The sequence below is a fragment of the Ovis aries genome, chromosome 5, assembly GCF_016772045.2.
Source record: "Ovis aries strain OAR_USU_Benz2616 breed Rambouillet chromosome 5, ARS-UI_Ramb_v3.0, whole genome shotgun sequence".
NCBI lineage: Eukaryota > Metazoa > Chordata > Mammalia > Artiodactyla > Bovidae > Ovis > Ovis aries.
The window spans coordinates 10128844-10141452 of NC_056058.1; the positions used below are offsets into that span (position 1 = coordinate 10128844).

Here is a 12609-nt window from a genome sequence, read left to right on the forward strand (position 1 = left end):
GAAGACAACGATGGGGGGACCTCTTAATTGTTTCTCCATTGCCCCCTCAAATCAGGCCCCCACCTCCAGTGTGGACATATCAATATGCAAGAGGTGGCCAGAAAAGTTTGCAAACACAGAAGTCACAGGAACGAGATCCATGGCACTAACTCCACTGCAAGTGTCTGCTCAGAAGTGCCCGGCTGGGGCGACCCCCCAGAACCCCACAGCTGCCATTTCTCGGACCAAAGCACCTCAGCCCAGCTCCCCAGGGCGAAAAGAAATCCAAACAGCAGTTGAGGAAACCGGAGATTAGAGTAAGATGTGGAGGCTGAGGGACGCGACAGCCCCAGCGGCGCAGTTCACGATACCTTGTCCCAAGACCGGGCTTCGTATGACGCTGATCCATTCATAAACATTTATTGAGCGCTGACTGGGTGCCCAGCGCTGGGGAAGAAGGGCAGGGGTGCCTGAGGACCACCCCCTTCAGTGACGGGGTCGGGCGCGCTTTGGGCGGTGGTCCCAGACCCGGCTCCTTTGCCAAGTCCCCGGGCTGAAGGCACCGTCTAGGGGCGGATCCTCGGAGGGTGGGTCTTCCCTGAAACCCCGGCTGGGTCCCCATCCCCAGGTGAAGGCGTCATCCTGCCCGCGCCAGTCTCCTTAGGCAGAAGTAGAGGGGCAGCAGGAGGAGGGAGGAGTTCCAGAAGACTTCCTGGCACCTTTGGAACCTAGATTTTAAAAGCAGAGTTGGGAGGGGGGAGGAGAAAAGCATTTAGTAATAGGGATGATTCGATGATCCGGAAGTTCCGACTCAACCTGCAGAGCTGCCGGTGCTCTGGCGCCACCTGCAGGCACCTTCTGGACTAGCACCCCTGTGCTATTCCCAGCCCCGGGCAGTCCCAGGTGGGACCCAGAGCCAGACACAAAGCAACAGAAACTCCCAACTCCGTCCTGCCGTGCTGCCCCCTCGAGGCCGCAGGGCTCCGGGAACCCCGGATTTGTTACACTCAGAAAGTTTCCTGGGAGGACAGCCTCAGGCAGCCTTTCCGTGCCAATACCGTGGTGAGGGCTCCCCGACCCCATTCCACCCCCACGGAATAAAGTTTTCCTGTTCCCTCGGGCTTAAGGGGAAAAAGGAAGATTCTGAGACCATCGTCTCTGTGTCCCTTCCGCTTCCTCCCTCTCCCAGTTGTACCCTGTCAGACCTCGCAGGAATACTATCCTCTCCCGCGGGCAGTCTCACAACCTTTCTAACATGTGTTCCCCGCACAGCCGCCGGGATGGGAAGAGGTCCTCCCTTCTGGTGACTTTCCGAGGGGCCCCCAGTCTGATGAGAGGGGCAGTACTGGGGTACCGCCCGGTCAAACCGGTCCCTCTGTTGGCTGACTTCCCCAAGGTTGCTAAAACGGATTTCTCTCTTAAGAACCTGCAGAAGCGGAGGTCTTTCGAGTCTGTAGTAGTAACTGCTGATATGGAAGCCTAGCTACTCACACCCTGCCGGCTACGGAGGTCAAGGGGATCTAGTTAGAAGTACAGATGCTCTGGCCTCACGCAGACCTGCATAACTGGAATCCGAATTTGATGAGCAAGATGGAGGGAACGCTCTGTGGCTGTGCAGACCTTAGGGAGCCTCCAGCCACCCTTCCAGGGGTGATCCCCACACAGCAAACTCATGGTTCTTTCCTTCCAAACTGACGCCAACTCGGATACCTCTGCCTGGAGGACCAACTTCTTTCAACCCCCTCGAATCCACTCCCACAGCACAACCCATTAGCCACGGTCTAACACAGGCACAGTCTAACACACAGACCTGCTCTTGTCTCTTTCTCAGCTCCCTAGTACCCAAGTCCAAACTCTTCAAGGCGATCAGCAAGGAGCCCTTCCCCGAAATTTCTGACACCTTCCCCTCCACCCTACGTGCATGCATACTCCCATCCCAGACGCACAGAATTTGACCAAGTTCCCTAATGAGCCCCAGTGCCCAGACTGCCTTCAGCACTTCACCAAACTGAATGAGATTTTCAGGAGTCCCTTCCTCCAGGAAGCCCTCCTGGACTGCTTTGTCTAGCTCGGGTGCTCCCTTTAGACTCCCGTTTCTGTTATAACTCTCCTATCTACCACTGAGGGCCAAGCCCAGCCAGTGCTTGGCACAGGACAAGCCTCACAAACCACCTGGCGAATGAGTGGACAAGTGAGGTTGTTTCCCTCTGGGTCACATGGCGCCTACATTCCGCACAAGATTGCAGCCCCTGCTGTACCTGTTGCCAGACCCCATCACTAGTCACCACGGCCTCCCTGCTAAGATCACCCTGCACCTGAAAAAAACATTCCCTCTATGGGCCCAGAGAAGGAGAGTGTCTTGCCCAAGGCCACACAGGGAACCCCAGCCCTAGCTTACCCACTGGGGCAACAGTTCTAGAACACAGTTCTAAGCTTTCTATTATGTATGGATTCTGTCCCCCACCCAACCCTCTGAAGTGGGTCAGCCCAGGGGTTAACCCACTTCTCAGAGGCTCTAAGTCAGCCCAGGGCAGAACCCCCTGTGCAGCGAGTCCCCCCAGCCACCTGCACAGGCACCTCCTCCGCCGCCTCCTCCTCGGCGCGATCCGTGTCCAGTGTCCTGCGTCCTCGCCTTGTCCGAGCGGACCAGCTTCTTGCCAGCCGAGTTCCGGGTGGTGTAGCTGTAGACCGAGGTGTAGCCCTGGCCGGTGAGCGGGCAGAAGCGGCGGGTGTGGGCGCGCTCGCGGGTGGCCCCGCACTGGGGGCACACGTAGTCGCGGAGGATGGGGCACAGCACCCGGCCTGCTTCATCCTTGAGCACGTGGGACTGGTAGATGGCCCGGGACTCGCCGTTGTGTTTGCAGAAAGAGCACAGGCGTTCGGGAGCTGGTGAGGATTCAGGGCTGGGTCGCTGACCCCCCGGTTCTGGCACTGCTTCTGGCTGGCGGTCCAGCCTGGTCTCCGGCTCGTCCTCCTCACGCTGAGCCCCCACCAGGCGTGCCAAACCCAAGTAGTCTGTCCACAGGTTGAAGGTCCCCATGGCTTGGCCCCGTGTGCCAGGCGGAGGGGCAGAAGAGAGGAGAAACCCAGCCGCCTCCAAGCTGGTCTCTCTACCCCTGCCTCCTCTCCCTTCCCTTCCCTCTCTGGAGCAGAGGAGTCTGGGCTGTCAGTTCCCTCCTTATACTCCAAGGGGGTGTGAAGAGGGAGGAGCAGGCTGTAGGAGGTTCCCTATCATCACAGGGGGCTTGCTGCAGCTCCCCCAGAAATGCACCTGCCACGGGGCTGCATGGCCTCTGGGTAGGCCAGGGGTGAGGGGGCGTGACAAGACACAGGCTGCAGGGGGCACCAGCAATAAGCAGCCACACACCCCACCCAGAGGGCATTGAGAGGGCTACCCTTGTCTAAGCCTCCTAGAGAACCAGAGTGATGCAGGTGGGGGCATTGGAAGCCCCACCCCAAAGACTAGCATTGCTGTAGCCAGTAACTTAGTAACTTCTTTCTTCCTTCTCCTGGACCGGGGGAGGGGGAGGGGGAGCTGCTGATGTTCCAGCTGTCTTTGGAAGGAGGATGGGCCTGACTTATGGGGTTGGGGGGGACAGGACCAAGGCCCGTAGCTCTGGTCACCCTCAGGGAGCTTTCACACCCCTTGTCAGTGGAACCTCCTTTTAACTGATGAACAAACTGGGGTTTGAAGCCATCTGCCCTGAGGTTATTCACAAAGACAAACACAAAGCCTGCCTCCCCTACCAGTTACAGGAGCCTTAGGTGTTGTGGGGTCAGTCTCTCCTGGTCCTGGGGTGGAAAAGGGTTTGAGACTGAGAATTATGGGGAAGAAGAGAGCACAGGCGCAGGTGGGGCTAACGGGCCAGAGGGGAGACCCCTAGCATTCGCCAGCACCTTGATCACCCTCTCAAATGAGACCTGTGCTCCATCTCAGGAGGATGCAGTGTGCCCCTGAGTCACCCAGGTGGGACACAGACTGGCAGGTGATCAACAGGCATCAGGGGCTAGGTGGGCGACTGAAGGTAAAGGAGGGGTCTGCAGGTACCAGGTAAGGGGGGTGAGAAAGCAGGGCCCAAGACTGGAACTCAGAGAAGAGGTGATGTGCCACCTATACACCTCAGTCATTCACTCATTCATTCATTCATTCAAGAAAGCTTCACTGAGCCTTCTGGAAGCAGGGACCCCTAATCCCTTTCAGAAAGGTTTTTCAGCTGCCCAGTCCTAAACTTGTAATTCCTGTTCACAGCCCTCCAGGACTGAGTCCCCCAAATCCAGCCTGTGTCTGTAAGGATTCCAGACACCAGCCCTCCTCGAGGGGTGAGAGGCCAGGGTCAGGGTCAGGTTCTGGCTGAGCAGTTTGGAGGGGGGCGGGAGGAGGGGAGTCCGGGGTGGGTTGTATCCTCCATCCCATTCCCCCGAGGCTGTGTCTGGCCCAGCCACAGTGACATTCATCCCTCGGTGGGTCTGGTCTCCGTCACAACCCACCGACAACAATGAATGTTGATTGTGACCTTCGCTGTGGCCTAAGGGAGGGGATGTATTCGGGATCCCCTGCCCCTGCCCCAGATCTGAAAGTTGGGGGTCGTGATGGGTGGGTGGACGGCAGTTCCAGGCCTCGGGGTCCACTCAACGGTCGATGGTTTGCCTGAGCTGCCCAAACTCACCGACAGGTTGAATGTTCCCCCAAACCCTTGGCAACTCCTTGGGGGTGGGGAGTGGAGGTTGAGGGGGTCAAGGAACCGGATAGGGTGAGGGAGGAGAGGGGAAGGCAATGAGAGACTTAGAGAATCTATTAAGTTAGAAAACAGCAGGAGCCAACTCCCTGCTCCAGGACACCGAAAAAGGAGATAAATCTAAGTACTAGTAACAGCAGATACTTCTGTCACCCTTGCTATGCAAATATAGCAGCAGTGGGTGCTGGGCTTCTAACCCATTTAGTCAAAGCATTCTCAAAAGGGCCCTCAAAGGTGCATATTTCTTCCAATTGTCAGTTTGGGAAACAGGCCAGAGGGCACCCTTAGCGAGAGGCAGGGGAGGGATTCGGAGTGGCCCCAAGAGGTCTGGAGGCCAAGTGGTTCTGGCCCCGGGGGCATGGATGCAACGGAGAGATAAACAAGTCATTTTAATACAATGTAATACCTTCAGTGAGCTTCACCGTGTTCCGGACACAATGGTTTATAATCACAACAACCCACGGTGGTGGGGGGGGGTGGGTGGTCAGAGTCTGCACTTTGCAAATTCGAGCCCCGAGGTGGGGCCGCTGCCCAGCCCGCCTGTGGATCCAACTGCCGGTTGGACAAGGGCGAAGCTAGAGGATCGCAGAGGGTCCCGGGCTTCCAAACAGGCCCTTGTCGGGATCAGACCCGGGCCCAAGCGCATAACCACGCGAGGGTTGCCCCGTTACTGCCCTTCCCCATTTCTTCACCCTCAAACCCGGTCCCCAGTCCCTCCCTCCAGGGACCGCTGTAGAGTTAGCCGCCCACCCCCTAGGGTGCCCCCACGCGCAGTCTCAGGGGAGGCTGCTCCCCACCTCCCTGGGTCTGGGAGGTCTGGGACCCACCCCCTCGCCAGAGAACGGCCTGGACTTCAAATTTCCAGTCCCCTTCCATTTCACTGAGGGCAGTATCGAGCCCCAAAGGATGAACCGCTTGTCGTAACACTTAAGGCAAACCAGAGCCCCCAGGTGTGCTGAGCTTGAGTGAACCCAAAAATGACCTTCCGCGGAGGCGGCCAGAGGCAGCGCGGCGCTCGGAGCCCCACCCTCGAGATCCCCACCTAGAGCCAGCCTCCAGAGACCTGCCCCTCGCCAGCCACCGACTCCAGCCCCACCCCCAAGGCCCGCCCCCTCGGAGCCCACCCACAAATGCCACATCCCTAGGACCCTCCCTCTAGAGCCCGCCCAGATAGACTCCCATGTAGCCCGCCCCCAAAATCAATCTCCATAAAACACGCCTCCTAAGCCGGTCCTCCAAGAACCCACCCAGCTTCTCTAAGGCCCTCCCCGGGGCCTCGCCCTCTGAGCCCACCCCCGCTGGCCTCCCATCTACAGCTGTCTCCGGGAGCCCCCGCCCTCTAGGGCCTCTCAAATCATCCTTCCCAGACCCCCAGAGACCGCGTCCCTACGCGTCCCCAAGGTCGTCCCCAGGGATCTCAACTCCGCGAAGGTCCGCCGGGGACCCCCTCGGAGCCCGACTCCCGTAAGGCCCACCCCCCACCTGGATCGCGTTCCCCAGAGCCCGCCCTCTCGCCCAGCCGGGACCAGTCCGGTTCCCACCCGTTTGGAGCTCCGCACGGAGCCTCCTCTCCCAAGGACCATCCACCCGCCCTGCAGAGCCCTCCCCCATTCAGGCACAGGGTATCCAGGCCTTTCTCAGGGCGCGTGTTGGGAGAGGCGATCACCTGCAGGGAGGACAGTGGTCCTAACAAGCAGAACGCTGGGAGAGGAGGGTAGGTTAGGAGGCCAGGGTAATAACAAGGACAGTAATTCTGATAATGATGCTTTACATAATCACCCTGTTAGTAGGATACAATGAGGGAGGGGAGGTTTTATCAATGAGGAAGGGGAGGTTTTATCAATGAGGAAGGTGAGGTTCTGAGAGTTTGGACCAGAACTCTCTCAGCGGTTCTTAACGACCAAGAGGTTAGAATGCCAGGTCACGGAGAGGCACTGTGGCCACAGTGCGCTGGGGATGGGAGAGGGGGCCTCCCCGGACCCCGCTGCTCCTTTCCCTGAGGGCTGTGACTTTGACCTACTTCAGGTAGGTCCTAGTAAGGGTCTCCCCAACTCAGGAAGGCAGGGCTGGGGCCAGAGGATGGGCCTTGGGATCAAAGAGAGGTGCCCCAGGCCCGCAGCCCCCAGCCCCACCCTATGGGGGAGGGGCTGTCCAGACATAACCTGGGGTCTGACTGTCTCCCTTCGTCTGTCCTGGTGGGTATAGGCTTCCGCCTTTGCTGTCTGAGTCCTCCTGTCTGGGTCTGACTGTGCCCCTCGCAGGCTGGTATCAGTCTGGGTCCCCAGCCCTGCTGTGTGCACCCATCCCTGGCTGTCTGGGGTCACCTGTGTCTGGCCCTTGCCACCTGATCTCCCCTATGTCCATCCGCCTGTCCCCTCCACGTCTGGAGCTGCCCTTTGGTGAAAGGCGGCCTTGGGTTTGTCTCCTTCTCTCTGTCTGCACCTGGGGCCTTTCAGCAGGCGGCTGAGTGTTCCTCCCGCCAAGTGTCCTGAGGCCTTCTCCAGGGCTGAAGGGGCCTCCAGTCTGACTTTGAAGCCCAGCAGGGTGGGAGGCAGGGAGCCGTCTCCTCCCACCCCCAACCCAGGGGCCCTGCCTCTTTCTCCTTATCCCTGGGACCCCACACCGCAGCTGGGAGGGCCTGTCTGGGCTGGGAATGACTGGGTGGGGGGCAGCCTTTCAGCAGCCAGGCTGACCCAGAGCCTATCCCCACCCCAACCCTCATCCTAAGCTCAGGAAGGCAGAGCAGCTGGCATGGGGCCTGGGGGTCAGGGGTCGGAGGTGAGAGGTCCCAGTGGAGCCAGATGGGCAGGCAATGGGTGGAGGCAGCTCTGCTGTCAAGTTGGAGAACAAGGTGCTGGTGTGGAGGTGGGAGCGGGGAGGAGCACAGGGTTAGAGATGCAGGGCTTCCAGGGGTATCTAGTGGCTTGTGTGCCCCTCCTGTGCCCCAGTGTACATATGTCCCTGTGTCTGTGCCCTTGTGTGTGTGTGCACAGGACCTGGGGGCGGGAAACACGCGGAGGAGGAGGTACTCAGAGCCTGGCAGACAAAGAGCCCATTATGGAATGTGCAGTGGCAGTGAGCACAGGAGTCCCCATGTGGGGTCTGGTGGATGGCCCAGGCTGTCTAGACTGGCAGGCAGGGGGCCCCTCATTTCCATGATACCTACCTACACGGCCTCTCAGGTTGCCACCCCGCCCTCCCCAGGCTTCCTCTCCACTTGCTGGCTGCTCAGGCTTTTGACTCCACGTCCTCAAACAAGAGGCTTGTCTGTCCTGCTCAGGACCCTGAGGGCAGCTAGTTTAGCCAGGAACCTGAGTTTCCTTCTCAAGCCCACCAGATGTGGGGCCAGGGCTGGGGGGAGGCAAGAAGCCTCCCTGGAGTTGGGGTTGGGGGCCGTGGAGGGGCCTGGGACAGGCTAATGAGAAATTCAGGCACTTCTACCAAGGCTTGTAGTGCAGAGTGACCCTGGGTCTGGGTCAGGATGGGCCCCATCTGCAAAAATGTAGGCAGCAACTGCCTGTGGGCCTGTTACTTGGGGGCTGTGATGGGCTTGAGGGTCCAAAAGCTACTTTGGCGGGCTATTTTAGGGGGTCTGTGGGTGTCCGTTAGTTCAGGCAGGCATGTGCCATAATGGGTGGCTGGCTGTCTCTACGCCAGTGGTGTGTGTTGGCACTCCCACGGGCTTGTTTGTGTGTGGATGTCAGTGTGATTGTGGGTAACTGCAGGTCGATGTGTGAGCTGGTGTACATGGGTGTCTGTCAATGTCATTGTAGGTGGCTGTGGTCTGTGTCATCTGATGATGGTGCCCCCCGACCCCTCCTCACTAAAAATTCAGCTCCAGGAGGATAGGGCTCTTCATCTCTTATAACCCCAGTAGAGAACAATCCCTGGTACATAACAGATGCTCAATAAACAAGTGCTGGATTTGTGGGCATTCAGGTGACTGGATTTCTACATGTCTCTATGTCCTTTTCCTGTATGTCATTTTCACTGCAAACGTGTTACTGTGTCTGTGGGTCAGTGGTTTGTTTTTTGGCTGCGCCGGATCTTAGTTGTGACGTGGGATTTTCAGTCTTTGTTGAGGGATCTTTCGTTTCAGCATGTGGGATCTATCTCCCTGACCCGGGATTGAACCCAGGTCCCCCTGCATTGGAAGCATGGGTTCTTAGCCGCAGGAGCACCAGGGAAGTCCCAGGGGTGTCTAAGGGTATAATCAGGTGTCAGTGTGGGTGACTATGGGTGTAGGTACTATTGGACTGTTCATATCTGTCTGTGGGAGACTGTTACAACGGTTGTCTAGGAGGGTCAGTTTAACTGTATGTGTGTAGATTAAGATTACTGTAACCTGATGTCAAAATGTCCATCATCTGTGCAGGCCTTTACCTTCTGTGTGTGTGTGGGAGTTTGCCTGGGTGACTGGCTGTGTCCTTGCCTGGGCAGGCACACGGAGACCTATGTGTGCATGCCCAAGTACTTGAGGATAATGGTGTCCCCCTGTCCCTGTGTCGGGGCATTTACCTAGCTTCGGTTGTCAGATTACTCTGATGACAGCCTGTGGGTGCCCATGGGACAGTGAGCATAGGAGTGTCTGTGTGTGCAATAGAAAGCTATGTGTGTGTGTCAGTGTTATGTGCAAGGATATGTCTACCACGGTCGGTGGCAGCTTCGTTTCTCTGTGGCAACGTTTTCCCAGGTGTCCGCCCTGAGTGTTCCTGTCATTGTGGGTGATGTGTGCCCACGTGGCAGTGTTATGGTGGGTGACTGTGTGTGTGCATCAGCGTTCTGGCAGGTGATATGAGTAACAACGGGGATGATTTATGCGGGAGTATAGGGTGTAGATTTGGGGTCTTCATCTGATTGTGACTCTGTAAGTGTATCTGTGAGCAGCCCAGGGAGGTGGAGAATCGGTGGGAAAGGAGATGGAACTGAAATGTAGTGGGATGCGGGGTACATTTCAGATCCCATTAGCCAATGAGGGGTCTTCTCCGTCCCCTCCCCCCGCCCCCAATGCATGTCCTCCAGGGCGAGGTCCCTGTGAAAGGCGCCTTGTCGCTTTAAAAGGGTTCCCCAGCAGTGGGATTCCCGGCCAATTTTTCCTTTTTACGGCCACTTTTTGAGGGCGTGTTCCTGTTAGCAAACCTTGGCCCCGGTAAATACTCTGCAGCCGGCGGTAATGACAAGCGGGGGCAGCGGCGGGGGGGTGGCTGCGGAGGGCCCCGGGGCTCCGGCAGGCGGCGCCGCTGTCGCCCCTGGCCCGCCACCGCAGCCAGGCCCGAGCGGGAAGCCCCCGCCGGGATCCGTCTCCGCAGGGCCCGCACAGGCCTGCACGCCCGTGAACTTGGCCGGGAGCGCCTTCTCGAACGCACGCGCCGGCTCGGAGCCTCTCCCGGTCCGGGATATCCGAGGCCCCAGCAGCCCTGCTCCCCCAAGAACAAAGCTGGCCGCCGCCCGGCCCCAGGGCCTCCTACGGTCAGGTGTCAGGAGGCCCGGCACCCATGCCCCTCCGACCCTCAGCCTGCGTCCCCGCCCCGCAGGGGCATCTCGGCCCGCCCTCCCCCCGGCGGCCCCCGGCTGGCCTGGGACTTCTGGGTCCGTGCCCTGTGGAGGGGGGCGTCTGGTCCTCCGGGGGCCCCTCTCGGGGAAGGCGAGACTCAGAGAAGCCGCCAGGGCCTCCCCGCCCCCCTTCCCCAGCCGCCGCAACAATGGAGGGCCGGGCTGCAGAGGCCGGGGCGCCCGCCCCCCGGCCGCGAGCAGGTGCGCGAGGGGGCTGCGGCGGGTCCCGCTGCCGCCCCGCCCCGCCGCGCCCCCTCCCCGCGGGCGGCCCCCGCCCCGCTCGCGCCCCGGGCCCGCCCGGCGCCCGCGCTCACCTCGTTTTGGGGCCGCCGCCTTGTTTCCCCCTCTTCTGTCCAAAACCCGCCCGGAAAAGCCCCCCGAGCCGCGAGGCGCCGGCACGGGAAATTGCATTTTGGCGGCTCCGGGGCTGGGCGGGGGCTCCCCAGGCCGCGGGCAGGGGGAGGGGACCGCGGGGCTCCGGCGCCGGCTCGAACCCGCGGCCGCCGCCTCCCACCCGCTCGCCCGCCTGTCTGTCTCGGTGACGTGCCCGCGCTCCCCGCCGCCACCGCCCCCTCCCACCTCCCCGCTCCTGCCGGGCGGTGGGTCCAGCCGCGGCCGTGTGCGCCCCGAGGCCTCCCGCCAGGCGCACCAGGATGCAAGCGGGGATGCCCACGGGACTCCAGGACGCAGCTCCCGGGCTCCGCGCAGGGGACACGGGGACACGGGGGCGCGAGCGGGCACACGCTGGAGCCCAGATGCACGCAGACCTCAAAGGCGCACGGGGAGCGGACGCGCACAAAGGCACGCGGACCACAAACACAGGGAAGGCTGTGCAAGGGACTTCCAGACACAAACCCACCGGAGGAAATGGTAGGACGCAGGGGCACCCGCCTCACCTTGTTCATAAAACCCCCTACACACGTAGGGACACCTGGGGCCACACAGAGACATGCAGGATAGGACTCGCACCACATCCAAGGGGCAAGAAGAATGTCTTCAGAACTGAAGTAGAGCACACAGAGAATCCCAGGGGCATACGCAGACAGTATAGGCACAGAAATAGACAGACTCGCAGGAATGGCCCCAAAACACACACATACACACGCCCAGGGGCTCACACAAGGTACACAGACATACCAGTGTAAACAGAACCCACACACCTCCCCACTCATCAAGTGCACAGCCATGGGAACACCCTGACACACAACAGTTCAGCACACGTGGATGTATACACAGAACAGAAATACACCCATAAGACATGTCAGGTACACAATCTCAGGGGTACACACAGACACACAAAGTTCACAGAGAAACAAATATATGCACAATCCCTCTTGTACAAACTGGGCATAAATATATGCACAATTCCTGCCACACAGGAATTCACAGAACCAACACACATACCCACAAAGTCCCCCCTTCCCCGGGCAGGTCCTAGGGTTACAGGGTCCATGCATGCGTGCTGAGTCGCTTCAGTCGTGTCTGTCTGAAGCGTGACCCTATGGACCATAGCCTGCCAGTCTCCTCTGTCCTTGGGATTCTCCAGACAAGAATACTGGAGTGGGTTGCCGTGCCCTCCTCCAGAGGATCTTCCCAACCATGGGATCACACCTGCATCTCTTCTATCTCTGCATTGGCAGGCGAGTTCTTCACCACTGGTGCCACCCGGGAAGCCCACAGGATCCATAAAGACGCACAAAATACAGGGATGCTTGGGGCCATGTGTACCTGGGACCAACCAGTGTAAATACACAGACAGGCCAGGTACAGAAGTCACATACAGGAGATGGACTCAGAAGTTGTGCATGGGGTGGGGCTCCCCTGATTCCCCCGAGATGCCTACACGGAGCCCCCATGGTTACACACACACACCAGGTACATGGGCACACACAGCAGCAACAGTACACTGATGGAGGATCCCTCCAGGAATTTGCACACAGGTCCCCTCTTATACTTTCCATCAATACACACAATGCTGGCCTGCCGTGGCCTCCTCGACTGGCAGAAAGAGGTCACCTCAGGGCAGTCTGTGGTGCCAGCTGGACTTCATGGGCCAGGACTGAGCTGACCAGTTTCTCATTCTGTGTATTTCGTCCCTGCTCCAGTCTAAGATGGGGTAAAGGAAACCTTCGAGCCCCTCACCTCCCCAAAACACAGGCCTTAACCCTTGTGGGGCCAGGGCCCTGCTCCACCAGGCAACGGCCCTCCCCTTCAGCCCCCTCAATGTCCTGCCTCAGTTTCTCCTTGATAAGTCTCCTTTTCCCACACCTGCCTTCTTTCCTCGGGTCTCAGACCAGAAAGCCAAGCTCCAGCAGGCCCAGGAGGGTGGATATTCCCTTGG

At 59.4% G+C, this 12609-nt stretch overlaps 1 protein-coding gene across 2 annotated transcripts; it reads right to left on the bottom strand.

Moving 5' to 3' along the window:
* Positions 1-383: 383 nt before the first annotated feature.
* NANOS3 (nanos C2HC-type zinc finger 3) lies at positions 384-5762 on the bottom strand. 2 transcript variants are annotated; one of them, XM_027969516.3, is made up of 2 exons: positions 2557-5762; positions 384-707 (listed from the first exon to the last, which is right to left on the bottom strand). In XM_027969516.3, the coding sequence occupies exons 1-2, from the start codon at positions 3017-3019 to the stop codon at positions 640-642; spliced, it is 531 nt and encodes a 176-aa protein (XP_027825317.1). In that variant the 5' UTR covers positions 3020-5762; the 3' UTR covers positions 384-639. The 2 variants fall into 2 exon arrangements, with proteins under 2 accessions (XP_027825317.1, XP_014951277.2); XM_015095791.4 differs by having other exon boundaries at positions 2545-5762.
* Positions 5763-12609: the final 6847 nt, after the last annotated feature.

Coding starts and splice junctions, on each gene's coding strand:
- NANOS3 (XM_015095791.4), bottom strand. CDS start 3,019: ATGGGGACCTTCAACCTGTGGACAGACTACTTGGGTTTGGCACGCCTG. Junction 708..2,544: donor CGGAGGAGGTGCCTGTGCAG/GTGGCTGGGGGG, acceptor TTTAAAATCTAG/GTTCCAAAGGTGCCAGGAAG.